The sequence below is a fragment of the Harmonia axyridis genome, chromosome 3, assembly GCF_914767665.1.
Source record: "Harmonia axyridis chromosome 3, icHarAxyr1.1, whole genome shotgun sequence".
In the NCBI taxonomy this organism is placed as follows: domain Eukaryota; kingdom Metazoa; phylum Arthropoda; class Insecta; order Coleoptera; family Coccinellidae; genus Harmonia; species Harmonia axyridis.
Genome location: NC_059503.1, coordinates 52,852,703 through 52,866,775, shown reverse-complemented (window position 1 = coordinate 52,866,775; position 14,073 = coordinate 52,852,703). Strand labels below are relative to the sequence as shown.

The following is a 14,073-nucleotide window of genomic DNA, read 5'->3' as shown; positions in this document are numbered from 1 at the left end:
CCAGTTTTAAACCCAGGGGTTTACGAAACAAAAGTAACTTTTGTTATATAAACTCAATATTACAAGCCTTACTTGCTTGCCCACCACTTTGTAACCTTCTCAAACGGTTATCAGAGAACTTCACTCACAACAATGCACTGAAATCAATAACAATGAGTGAAAATATGTAAGTATAAATTAATATAATTTGCAACTTTGATTGAATAACAATTTTATATATGTATTTTAATTATTCAACTATTCCAGGTGTAAATTTATGAATAACTTCGATAATCTGCCCAATGTAAGACGCAAGTCACGTTCAAAAAAGAAGAACAAGAAGCAAACTTTCGTCAATATAGACAATGGCAATTCGTTTGAGGCTTCATCGTTTTATACGTTGCTAAACGGAACACGTAGCGATTCTTTCCTTGTTGAAGGCCGACAAGAAGACGCCGAAGAATTCTTGAGCCTTCTGTTGAATGGACTCAATGATGAAATGATGGAAATAATGAAATTGCTTAGCCATGACGAAAATATTCAAGCAGCTAAAAAAGAAGTGAAAATAGATGTGGATGATTGGAAAGTTGTGGGTCCTAAGAACGAAGGGAATGTAACAAGAGAAATACAAATGGACAAGACTCCGATTAGTGATATATTCGGAGGACTTCTCTGTTCAAGAATCCATAAAACCGGAGACGAAACTTCAGAAAATATTGAACCATTCCTAACATTGCCAGTAAATATTAAGAAAGCAAATAACATAGCTGAAGCATTAGAAGGCCTTACAACCAAGAACAAACTAGAGGGTCTGACATCATCGAAAACGAAAGAAACGGTTGAAGCATGGCAGCAAGTGATGATAGAGAAGTTGCCTGAAGTTTTAGTATTACATTTGAAATGCTTCGAATACAGAATGAATGGCTGCACTAAAATAATGAAGACTATAAAATTTCCCATCAATCTGCAGATTGATTCTAAAATATTATCTGGAAGGACGAATACTTCAGCGGAGAGACAATATAAATTAATATCTGTAGTATACCATGTAGGAAAGGAGGCCAGCTATGGGCATTATATAGCAGATACTTTCCATTCGGGGTATAATACATGGTTGAGGTTTGATGACTCTAAAATAAACAGAGTTACGGAAGAAGATGTTCTTCAACGTCAAGGAGATAGAGTTCCTTATTTATTATTTTATCGAAGGAATGATACGGTGTGAAGTGTGAAAATTCATTGATATAGTTGTTAATTTGTACAGATTAGATTCAAGGATGCTGAACATTGTAATATTTTTCTGTTGTTTCATGAGTAATGCCATGTATTGTATTTCGGGAGAATATGATAAATTGACTATACAATGTTATATATATATATATATATATATATATATATATATATATATATATTTAAAACAAAACGAGATCCGTTTATGAAATATTTCTATCCAGCTGAGATCCGTTTGGAAGCGCGAGATCCGATTTCGGATCTCTGCTTTTTTTCTGTGTATATAGCTAGATATGATGTCACTGAGTCTAATACACTCATTTCCAAAAATTTTTGTCGGATCTCACTCCGGAAGTAATTTATCATTTTTTATACAGACTTAGTTCTTCAAATCGCTGTTAGGCGTCTCCAAGATCGCTGTTTGTATATAGATTTCAATTTGTACAGAATCACTACGTTGAATCCGGCAACATCTCATTCTTGATCCCATTGAAGGTATTTATCAGCGCGCTGCGATAAGTCGAGTTATTTATAGATAAGAGATTCCTTATCTTGCGGATATGCGAATGAAAATATTTTCGTACCTAAGATCTGTGATGAACATTTCAGTGCGAATATGATGTTATGATTATTCATGATAATCTATAAATTCTTTTTTGCTTTGGGAATTATATGGATGAATGAAAAATTATAGAACTCACTGCAAAATCGAATTGTGCTGTATGTAGGTACCTTTATTTTCCATCCAAAGACTGCCATTCTCCATGACAATTTAGAGAAAGAAACAGAAAAATTATTGGAATTTTATGTTCGATTTCGATCCCTTATGATGAATGATATCTGATATTACTAAGTAGACTTGTTTCCAAAAGTTGAAAAATAAGATGAATCTCATTTTTTTGCGCCTGTACCAAGGGCTATACTCGATAATTTGTCCGAATATTCGTGCTTTTCTACTATCAAGCTGATAATAGATTCAGATTATTGGGTTCGTCCCACCGATGAAGAATAATAGGTCAAAATCACATATGGCCGTCCAACCATCTGTGTGTGTATACACTATAACTCTCTAACAGAATGACGTAGAAACTTTTGAAAATAAGAAGTCGGTTAGGTTCAATATTGGACTACATGGTTTAGGAGTTGAAGATATCTGAAATTTGGTTTCCTCAAGAAAACAGAATATAATTAACCTATGATATAGAAAAACAAGTTTCATCGGAACATAACAAAGCTCAATTTTGAATTCAGTGGAAATTGTACCATTGAATAATATTAAAAAAAACTTCTATTTTTCTTCAAAGAACATATCTGAGAGAATATCTGTTGTCGTCGATAAAATTTTTTGTTCATATAGGTATAGGTCGTTGATGGAATAAGTTCTATAGAATTTCTGTTGGTAAAAATATTTGTGAGGTTTGAGGTGTCTCTAAAAATTTTTTTTTCTGGTTTCACCGAAATTTTGCACAAACTTTCATTGCCACTATTTACAACTAATTTCCGAGTTTGAATTCTTTCGGATTTGTTCGAATTATTGAATACAGTATTTCAGATGGCCTAAACTGTAGATTTTGTCAACCAACTACCTCAATCAAGATTTTTGCAACCTCTATAACCATGAAGATCTCAAGTCTTCAGCTCATTATTTTCAACAATTATCGTTTACATGGACGGCTGGCGGATGGATAGAATATTATTTGCCATAATAATTTTCAATTCATAATATCCTAAATAAATTATGTACTTCACGTCATTTCTAAAATATAAAAAAATTACATCAAATTGGAATCAATCAAAACAATTATGTAGGTCACGATCCTACTAAAAAGTCCACAGTTCATTTCGAATTCTGAAGCTGCTCAACAATTAATATCGAGTCTTCAAGTCAACTTGTTTTATGCAGAACAAACTCATGAAAGGGTTGAATCCATTCTCTGATTCCTTTGATATATGGGTACCTACTTTGAAATGTTATTTTCCCAATGTTTTCTAACCTACAAAGTTGATTTAATTGAAATCTGGTACTTCATTCTAAAACTGTCGAATATAGTTATCGAAACATCGACTTTTAGTTTTAGTAATGATGCAATGATATACTGGCTGTGCAATTGGAAATAAGGAAGTAGTAGTCTGTTTCCTGTATAACCGGAAGTTGTAGAGGTTTATTTCAGAGGGAGAGATCATTGTCTCAAACCCCAATATGCCAATTATCAGCACAAAATCATGATTAGTTTTCCATGAATAGTGAATCACCCGGTAAATAAATAGTCCTTTTTTGTGTACACACACTTCGTGACTTCGTCAGGTAACAGGCAATTTTCATAGAGAGAAAAATATTTGTGGAAATTACTTTATTTTATTTATAATGAACGTTAAGACCAAATTCATTCGAAATTAAATTTGATGATTCGTCCAAAATAAAAATGACAGTAAGAATCTCAACAGCGTATTTTTACAAATGATAAATTAATATGTGATTATTATATGACTTCTAGTAATGATAACCATAATCAAATTGAAACATATTCAACTGTGGTTCTGTTCATCGGATCATGAAGAATATGTTTTTTTCTTCAGAAATAGAATGCTTTATTTGATTATAAAGCTTCGTAATAGTTTGAGAAGGTGAGTATTATACAACTATTCGCCAAAATATATAAATGTTGAATATTTATCAATTCTCGAAAAATGTTTGGATTCAATAACTTTACATATTGTGAGAATTCGAAGAGAAAAGAGATCCATGTTATTTCAGTCCATTTTCGCCTGAACCATTATTCAGACATCTTATATAGTGAGACGAGAGGGGTGAACAACGGACCATATAAATTTGCATAATGCAGGAATCTTTTCGCAGAAGTAGTTTGTGTTGTTGAGCCATCAAGACAAAAATGTAAGTTCAAGTTCATTGAATCAATTTGAATTAGAACATTATTTATTTTAGTTATGAATTATTTGCACGAAAATTTTATATACATAATGAGGAATTATTTGAATATTTCACTTCGGTACTAAATTATTCTGTAGAATAATTTAGTATCAAATTATGTGTTCTATATTCGCTGAAAACAATTCTTTTGTTTGGTTACAGATGATCAGAGCAGTTATTATCATTGTGGCAAACTTTTTTTTTTGTCCGGTTGTTGATATGGTTAATCTGCTACCATGTACAGAAAATATCACACCCCAAGCTGAAGAAGAAGCATGCAGGATAATAAAAGATGCCACTCCTCCAGGATTCACAAATATAGGAGTCCGACCCGAAGTGAGACTCGGAAGAAATCCTCATAGATGGATTGGAATTTTTAATAACAATGCTGGAACTTACGAAACTGGATGCCAAGCAATGTACCATGTGAAACAACAATTTAGGAGATTGGTTCCTCAAGGATCAGATCTATCTTCAATCAGAATTATACCCAGCACATCAGGGACAACAATTGAAGTCGAATATTTAGTGAATTGCTTCTGTACTAAGGTTCCTCGAAGAAGACGAAATATTTTTGCACAATGCCAAATTCGAGGCTACACAACAGAATCTGGTATATGTAAAAAATGAGTAATTTCGAAGTTCTTTGTAATAATGTGGAATGATCTGATTTTTTTTAACAACGAAATGAAAGTAGGTAAAATAATATTTTTTGTAATTTGAAAGACCTGAATGTAGCTCCCATTTCATAATGGAAAGTATTGACGAAAAGTTTCTTATCAAGACTGTAATTTATTATTATTTCTAATGGATATTTTCGAGGGTACTGTGTAGTTACTCCTTGTTTTAGAAGTTTAGTTTTTGCCAAATGTTATTAATTTGTTATGATCATATTTTTGTCGTTGTAATATACATTTAACTAAGGAATAAATGAGTGTTTAATATGTTCGTTCATACTCATATCCAATATAACCAGTCTCTTCTATGTTGCTTGACAATCGTAAGTAATTCATGAATCATGATTTTTAAAAATTATAATGATGATTCTTATCTTTAAAATAATTGGCAACAAATTCCAGTGATATTTATATTTTTTATTACGATTGAAAAACATGAATCAATATATCATTCAGATAATCTTAAAAATATAAAATGATCATTATTTGTGTTTCTACACTTAGTTGAAAGAAAAACATGAAAATTCATTCAGACCATTTTTTATTGTTTACATAATCACAAATTATTGAAATACAGATAGAGAAATTTTCAATACTTATAGAATTAATAATTGCTTTCGAAATATCGAAAGAATGTTGAGTCATTTCCTCATTTTGAAACCTCACAGCATTATAAACTGAAATAAAATAAATAAAATCATTTTTTATAAATAAGCAAGTTAGGAATTGAATAAGTTCGAAAGTAAATAAAAGCTTCCAGATTAGAAAGATGAATTGGAAGAGGTGTTCATTAACACTGATAATGTCAGAAAAAAGTACTCTATGTTTACACTACCTTTTTTCAATTCACCCTATAACTATTATATATGAATGTTTTGATCTGTAACCAAGACTTATTTTCAAATTTCTCCGAATATTTCTCTTTGAATTCTAAACATTCTCCTTTTCTCGGTGCAATCTTTTTCTTGATATGATTTTTGAAGTATTGCTGCATTATTTTTTTCTGGTCCTTATCCCATGTCCCTCGAAGATGTTTTTTGCGGTCTTTGAAGTCATCTCTAGCTATTGTCAGTTCAGAAACTCTCAGTTCCGATTCATATGGGTTCTCTTGAATCTCCATTGTAGAGTCTACCAACAAATGCAATTTTTCATTTTACGTTAACGTCTTTCATATGTTTTCCTTCCATAGGAACATTTTGATTTGATAGTGACTTAACTCTAAATTGTGACCAATTCTGAAAAACTTTTCAGAATTTTCCAAACTGGCAATGACATTGATAATTTCGAACAGCCTGTAAATTCAAGGTTGAACTAGAATTGTAGGTGGGAGCTGCTTACTATGCAGTTTCATTCGAGATATCGTTTCCTCGCATCAATATAATGAACTTGAAATGTTTATGATGACGAAAATAATCTGAAACCGAGAAATATTCTGACTTTCGCTTTCCATTGATGAGGATTAATTGTTCTTTGAAAAAAGAAGTTACCAAATAGGTCCGAAGCAAAATGAATGAATTTCAGTTATAAATCTCCAACTCTTCAAAATATTTTTCATATGCTCTGAAATTATCAACCTCTTTCATTGTATTTACAGCGGCTAATAAAGCAATTCTCTCGGTAATAGTATTTGATATTATTAACAGTTATACCTACGTCTGAATTATCTGGGAATAATGATTAGTCAGCATTTATCAATAAATCGAATATTTACCATCGGGAGGCAAAACAGATGCATCCTCATTATCTACATTTTTTTCATTTTCTCCCCAAGTTCCTAATTCAAAATCAATTTCTTCAATTGTCTTTCCTTGTTCTTCGGTACTTATGCCTTTTTCCATCGTCATCAATAGTAACTTTGCCACTTTTGAGGTTTGAAACAAATCTTGAGGTAACCTAAAATCGAGTATATTCGAATAAAAAAAAATGTAAGAATTTAGTGGTGTATACCTGTAAAATTGTTCATGTGTTTTTTTCGTATGGCCCATAAATTTTGCTATTTGTTCCATTTCTACCTCACTCAAATTCAAAATTTGCAGAACAGTAGCTATCTGTTTCCTTAGTCTGGAAGAAGTTATAGTCTCTGGATTTTCGGCACCACATGATTTAGCATATCTCCTCAACGTACTTGGCCCATCGATCCATTTTGATGAACTTCCAGCTAGAGCGAATAAATATGGATTTTCTTGAGGAACTAAAGTCGATTGTTTTCGGACGCTAAGCAAAATTTCAATATATTCCTGAATTTTTTTTGGGAACAGTAAAGGAACAGCTCGACTCCCTTTTCCAATAGTTACTATTCTTTTGAAAAATTTGGTTATTTGTTTTTCGGACTCACTCAAGATATCTAAACAGTCATTATTTCCATGATTTTTAGTATATGTTTCAATTTTAGTGTATTGGACATCCCCCACTCTTTTGCGGTTGATAGAGATAGTCAGTACCAATACTGTCTCCGAAAGTTTTTTGAAAGCTCCTAGATTATTTATGTCTGATTGAAGGTCGTTTTTAGCTCGATCGGCAATTTGATAACAATATTTGTTGAATAGAATAAGATCCTTTGTGAGTGGCAGCTTCTGTATATTTGTAGAATGTTTTTCTGTCAGGTCTTTAAGGGCTAAACTTCCCATTTCGAATTTCCAATTGGATTCAACTAATGTTTTGAAATTTCTGATATCTTTCAATGTTTTATTTATGTTATCAATTTTGATCAATGGATTTTTCTTGAGTATCATTGTTTCAGCGGTCGAACAAACTTGGACTAATATGGTTCTGAAATGTAATGCTAAGGAAGGAGCTTGAAAATTTTTTGATGACTCATTATAACCGGCCAAAATTCTAGCAGCAGAGACCATTTTATCAAAATGTTCCGGTTTTAATGAGTCCAATATCGATTTTAGGCCGAAAACGTCTTTTAATTGAATGATTAGTCTTCCTAATTCTCTTATTTTATTGCTTACTAAATTTTTTATATGTGGTCTCCTATGTTGTTTCAAATAATCTTCAGCATATTGACATGCAATAGGATCTCTCATCCCTTCCAAAGCAATTCTGTCAGCATGCATTGTAGAAAAGACTTCTTTTTTCAGGCGCAATTTGTCCAAATATGTTTTTTTTGATTCCTCGAATGCGAGCATCATCAATCCTTCACTAGAGTATCTATTTCTTTGACTAACATTCTCATTTCGCATTTCGCATATTTTAATATGTTTCCCAAGGGATTTTTTTTTATAAAATCCTTTACAATACTTACAAGGATAATAATTGAGATTTCCTGATGTCAAAGTTGAAGGCCTTTGAACAGGTCTTATAGTGTTTTCTATATAAAGACTGAAATTACCATCTTTTCTCAATGAATTGATTAATTTTTTTCTACTCGAATGATTCTTGGGAAAGTTTAAAATTTTTTTGACGCATTCTTCTTCTGAATGTTTCCTGAAAAGATGTCTGGAAAAATTTGTGACATCCTCATTGCAGTAAACACAGCGATCTCTCTTATCCCAAATCCTTCTCTCTCTCCTACTAAACTCGATGGAGTAATCTCCTTGCTGAAATTATATGAGTGATATTCCCTTATATTAACAATTCATCCAATATGAGACATTGGGATGAATCGAATATGAAAGAAGTATTTTTGTTGATTTCTCAAAGCAGTTACTCACCAATACAAAAATAGGTCTTCTCTTTTTTTTTATTTCATTTGATTTTTCTCTCTCTCTCTCAGAAAATGATGATGATGATGATGATGATGATTTCGAGGAAGACTGAAAAATTTTCATTCGAGTGAAAAATACTCAGGGAAATAAATGTTTCATTGACTTACCATAGCTTCATGTATTTCTTCAGCTCCTTCTTCGACTGTTCCTTCATTACCCATTTCCGCGTTAAATAATGATGAGTTCGAAAAAGACTGAAAAACTTTGATTTGAGCGGAAAAATCTTGAGGAAATAAATGATTTATTTAATTACCATAGTTTCAAGAATTTTTTCAGATCCTCTTTCGGCTGTTCCTTCAGTATCTATTTCCATGTTAAATAATGACGATTGCGAGCAAGACTGAAAAAACTTTTATTTGAGCAGAGAAACCGCAGAGAAATGAATTATTTATTGAATTACCATAGCTCTATGCATTTCTTCTGCTCCTTCTTCGACTGTTCCTTCAGTACCCACCGTTCCGTTCAATAATGATGATTTCGAGGAAGACTGAAAAATATGTTTTGAGAGGGATAACCGTACAGAAATAAATCAATCATTGTATTACCATAGCTTCATGTCTCTTCTCATTTCCTTTTTTGGTGAAAACCTAAAATGATATCTCGTTTTTATATTGCCTTAATCTAATAAAAACCTACCTCGATTTCTTTCTCGACATTCTTAGAATTCTTCCACAATTTGTAATTATGCCAAGGATCATTAGTATCCTCCACGAAATCATATTCATTTGTCACTGAAAATATTGAAGACTCAATATGGTCCAAATTAATAATTTGGTAATCTAGTTGACTTACCTGTTGATTCATCTTTATAGCTAATTTTTGATGTAGCTAATTCTACAATTTTCCGACTTCGTGTCGATCTGAAGAACTTTCGAGATTCGAAAGACATTATGAAAATTTACAGATTTTTTCCTTTGTTCTATTCTATATCTAGAGAGAATCCACCTGAAAAATCATTAAATTTCAAATCAGAATTGAAAAACAAACAAAAAATAGCCTTCTCATATTTTTATGTTATATATGGGAAAAATTGAATAGATAGAATGATCAGAGAAAGCAAGCTATTCGGCAAAACTATTGAATTATGAGGAATTGAAAATTGAAGTAAAGCGATATTCTCTAGTCTGTTTGAGAAGCTGTAAAATACCAACGTATAGCAAAAATTTCCTGATAGCAGATTGGTACAATGTGGTCCACCTGAGCAGATCACTGGATTTCATGACTTATTCCTTGAGGAAAAGCAGAAGTGGGAGGTAACCCATCAATATGATTTTAATTTTCTGTGGCTATCTGTATATTCCATAGAGAAAATATTGGACTTATAAGTTGTAAAAAAATACGCAGATAAAAATTACACTCACAGTTATATCACTCTATCTCTATTCGAATAAATGAATCATATTAAAAGAGGACTAAGTTTGAACTTACACTTACCTTTTATTCAAATAATTCACTAGTCAAGAATAGGGATCCTACACCAACCAATGATCACTGACAAATTACAACAAGTTGAGATCGCGGATCTCTGTAAGTGACGAATACCCAATACTGCCTTATGGCCACAATCGAGTAGAACAAAGATTCTCTTGTTCCCAATGGACTGTACGATGAATAGATTGTTAGAATATCTAGAACTCTAGCCAAATTCAATTATCTCAGACTCAGTTTTTAAATCACAATTGAAAAAGATTCAGATCAGATTTTAGAAAAATGCAGATAATCATCCAATTGTTTCTAATGAAGCCAATATGAATTCGCTTGAATAATTATATGATATAACATTTCAGACATATATTTTCTCACAAGAAATTTAGGTATGTTCATTGCATTTAAAAGGACCTCAAGTAATATTGCTAAATTTAACAAAAATATCTATTCAATATTTACATATTTTATACCTACACTTTTCTGTTTGATGCAATGAGTTCCCACCTCTCCAGTTGATGACCTTTGTTGTTGATGTTGCATTGCTGAATGAATTAAACTGAACTAAACCATTAATTAAAAATTAATCGAAACATCCACTATGATTTGCCCAATTTATATTCAAGTGATATGATCCTGGTGAGCAGGGTAATTCTTTACTTTAACGCCCCCTTAAAACATTTTTACCATCATGTAACCGATTTCAACGCAGTTGACGGTGTAGTTTTGGGAATATGTGCCAGAATAAAATTTCAAATGGGTGTACCAACTCTTTCTAGAACATCTTTGGATGACATTCGCTCAAAACTCTGAACGAATTCATGATTAATCATGAATTGAAGCATATTTACTTGATTATTTTTTCCACATGTCAAAATATGACATTTTGGTGTTTTCAACTAATAGCAATGCACTATTCCAGCCAATCATTATTGAGAAATGAACACAAACCGATTCAGTGCCATCACTCAATAAAATATTGAGCATTCAAATTGTTGAAAAAAATAATCCTCACAAATACAACTGGTTCTTCAAATTTTATCACATAATTTTTTTTATTTTCTTCTCCATTATCTCAGACATTTGTTTTTGAATCAAGATTGAAAAATATACAAGTAAGTTTTTCGAAAGACCCTGCAAAATAAATTGAAATAAATATTCTGATTACTCATAATTGAGCCAATATGAATTTGCTTCAACATTTGGTTTGATGATTTATTCGTAGATGTAGATATGTTATTTCAGAGCTGAATTTACTAAATGATTCTCAAAGTTGAGGATGCCTAAAAATGTTTATTGATACTTGGAAACTTGGAATATCGTTTTCTGAATGATATTGTTACTTGATTACCTTTTATATAGAATACTCAAATTTAGCAATATACATAATTTAACATCTGGTTTAATTTTTTTTCATATATGTTAATGCGTTTCTACTCAATTGAGTAGAAGGTAATTTGTTGTTTCACAATTTATTGAAGTGAAACAACAAATTACCTCCTTCATTTTATACTACTGAAACATTGGCACAAGAAAGTGAGTCAGATCATGAATTTTACTAGGAATTATAGAAAAAGAGTCATCTAAGATTCAACTTGATTTATCAAAGTGAAACAACGAATTACCTCTTTCATAATATTTTCAACCATTGGCAAAAGAACTAAAGACTCCTGTCTTTATGTTACTGCTTTCTTCTTAATTTTTTTAGGAATTAACTTTCGAGCGCTCGTTAATTTTTGTTTCTCACGATTACTCTATAGTTATTGAAGTAATTTTCAAAACGCTCATAACGATTTATACAATATTGAATAGTTTGAATTTTTCTTTAAAATAATAATATCTAATAATTATTCATTCATTTGCCATAAGAAAGTAAGGCAAAATTTTACTTTCTATTTTGAAATATGATTTTGTTGATGGAAAGATTCGCTGAATGCTTTTAATGATTCATACAATTGAATAGTTCGAATTCATCTCTAGAATGCCATTTTTTGAATAGATTAAAATTATTTTATTACCTAGAAGAATTTGTATGTTTCAATTTGTAATGATTGTGATTTTGACGAAACATGTAAAATTTGATGGTGAATAAATAAGTACAGAATTTTATTAGTCAAATATTTTCAACCTATATTTTCGTTCCATATAATATCTACTATATTCTCAAATAACAACTCGAATGCAGATATCCATTTATTTCTTATCACATATCTTAGATCGCAACTACATAACAGCTTATTATTTGTTTACTTTACACACTCGATAAGCCCTGCGAAATCGTAATGATTTTCATACGTTAATTAAAGGAATTCATGCAAATCGTGCAACGCCGCTGGATCTCTACCAGTTGATTAAACATCTTTTTATACAGTCTTGGATCTCGAGCAATTCAGAATATATCATCGGATCTGGTTCCGTTTACGAAATTTCTTGTATGTAAAAAAAATGAGATATGCCTACCCCTCGAAGTGTTCCCAACTTCAATTGAATTTTTCAATGATGTTACAGAAAAATTTTTTCCGATATGTTAATTTTTACCATTGGATCTCTGGTGAGCCTGAATATGTAACGGATCTCGTGTGGATAGAAATATGTGTATATATATATATATGTATATAAAAAATAAATATTATATTTTAATAAACGGACTTTGTATAAATGTAAAATTTTGTTTGTTTTATTTTGAAGAAATTTCTTTTCCTAAAACTTAAATTGAATTTTTGCAAGAACTACGATCTCAGAAGGAAAAAAGATCGTCTTCGTGAAAATTCCAATAAACCATAAACAGTATTAGCTATTTCAGGACTTTGGACTCTTTATTCCTTTTTCTTTGCTCTTGAAATCAGGTGAATTTCGCTCAATGTAATAAAAAAAAACTTGACCAAACTTTATAATTTTCCCCTGTGTTCAGCGGCGCTACGTTCTCCTACTTCTGTAACCTAGATAAATGAGGATATTTTGGAAGATCGTACCTCATGCACTCGAATCATGTAATTTTTTTATGTTTCACAAAAATCACAAATATACCAGTCATGAACTCTGAATTAACCTATATCTATAATGACCCAAAACAAAACACTCATTAATTTCCGTTTTATAACCTGTTATTCCTTTTCCTGGGTCAGAACAATTTTTCTGGAGAATTCTCGTCTCTGATTACTATAAAATTTCTTTTTTCTATTGGTCCTCTAATTCACTTGAAAATCAAAACTTGTCATATTTTTATAATCAAATTGTCGTTTGGTAAATGCAGGAATTATTTTTATTACATGACAACGTACAAAATACAATAGATGCTTAAATGGACGTAGTAAAACCTTCGTTAGAACAATACAATCTACATAGACCCATTACAGTTCTGCAGGTATAAAAAGAATGACTAAGCGGACTCTGAGAACATTAAATCCTTCAAGAATACACTTCGTGTTCAATTATATGGAATTTTCAAAAAATCTTTGTTTTCTGATTTAGTTTTGTTAGGGGGTGATGCTAGTCACAGTTGATGTGTTTACATTTTTAGAACTCAGATTTAAAAGAATAGAATAATTCGTCGTTTCGCAATTCAGAATCAAACAATAATTGACCAATGAAATAGAGTAATGTCTAGAAATGACAATGCATATGAAATATGAAAGCAAGGTTTCAAATGAATAAACTGTGCAGTCGATTAAAAAGACGGCATTAAATTTCGAATGTAGAATCTTATATTGTTATTATTAGAACTCTTTATTGCTAAATTCATATGTTAGAATCTTATATTCAATTTTTATATTTTTTTATTTATAAAATCCCAATTCTATTCTTGTTTCTTTGGATGAATACCAGTTTCTACTATGAAATGAATTATTACAATTCAATTGTATCTATCAATTTCAACATATGTGATCTCCAATTTCAATATCTTTTTTCAATTATTCCTGAAAAGTGATCATTCAAACTTTCATTCGTAACTTCACAAATAATTAATTACTCAACTATCTAATCATCATCAATGAATAGTAACGAATATTCATAAATATCAACTACTCACTGAATAGAAAACTATTCTCTGAATAGCTAGAAGGTTAATTTCTTAGAGTATATTCTATGTTCTAAGGTAAATTTCATAGAAAACTCCAAA

The 14,073-nt window shown here is 31.0% G+C and overlaps 1 protein-coding gene and 1 long non-coding RNA gene across 7 annotated transcripts; one reads left to right on the top strand and one right to left on the bottom strand.

The window, feature by feature from the left end:
• The first annotated feature begins 1,423 nt into the window (after positions 1 to 1,423).
• On the top strand, positions 1,424 to 5,082 carry LOC123676439. Its single transcript, XR_006746942.1, has 2 exons — positions 1,424 to 4,102; positions 4,301 to 5,082. It is a non-coding gene; the product is annotated as an uncharacterized LOC123676439 (long non-coding RNA).
• Positions 5,083 to 5,339: 257 nt separating this feature from the next.
• On the bottom strand, positions 5,340 to 12,544 carry LOC123676438. 6 transcript variants are annotated; one of them, XM_045612317.1, is made up of 14 exons: positions 10,431 to 12,544; positions 9,963 to 10,164; positions 9,321 to 9,473; positions 9,165 to 9,259; positions 9,074 to 9,115; positions 8,929 to 9,015; positions 8,782 to 8,868; positions 8,636 to 8,722; positions 8,475 to 8,576; positions 7,373 to 8,360; positions 6,763 to 7,219; positions 6,527 to 6,708; positions 5,651 to 5,943; positions 5,340 to 5,492 (listed from the first exon to the last, which is right to left on the bottom strand). In XM_045612317.1, the coding sequence occupies exons 3-13, from the start codon at positions 9,415 to 9,417 to the stop codon at positions 5,657 to 5,659; spliced, it is 2,511 nt and encodes an 836-aa protein (XP_045468273.1). In that variant the 5' UTR covers positions 9,418 to 9,473; positions 9,963 to 10,164; positions 10,431 to 12,544; the 3' UTR covers positions 5,340 to 5,492; positions 5,651 to 5,656. The 6 variants fall into 6 exon arrangements, 5 of the variants coding, with proteins under 5 accessions (XP_045468273.1, XP_045468270.1, XP_045468271.1 ...); XM_045612314.1 differs by having other exon boundaries at positions 6,763 to 8,360; XM_045612315.1 differs by having other exon boundaries at positions 6,763 to 8,360; positions 9,963 to 10,128.
• Between the last annotated feature and the right edge of the window lie 1,529 nt (positions 12,545 to 14,073).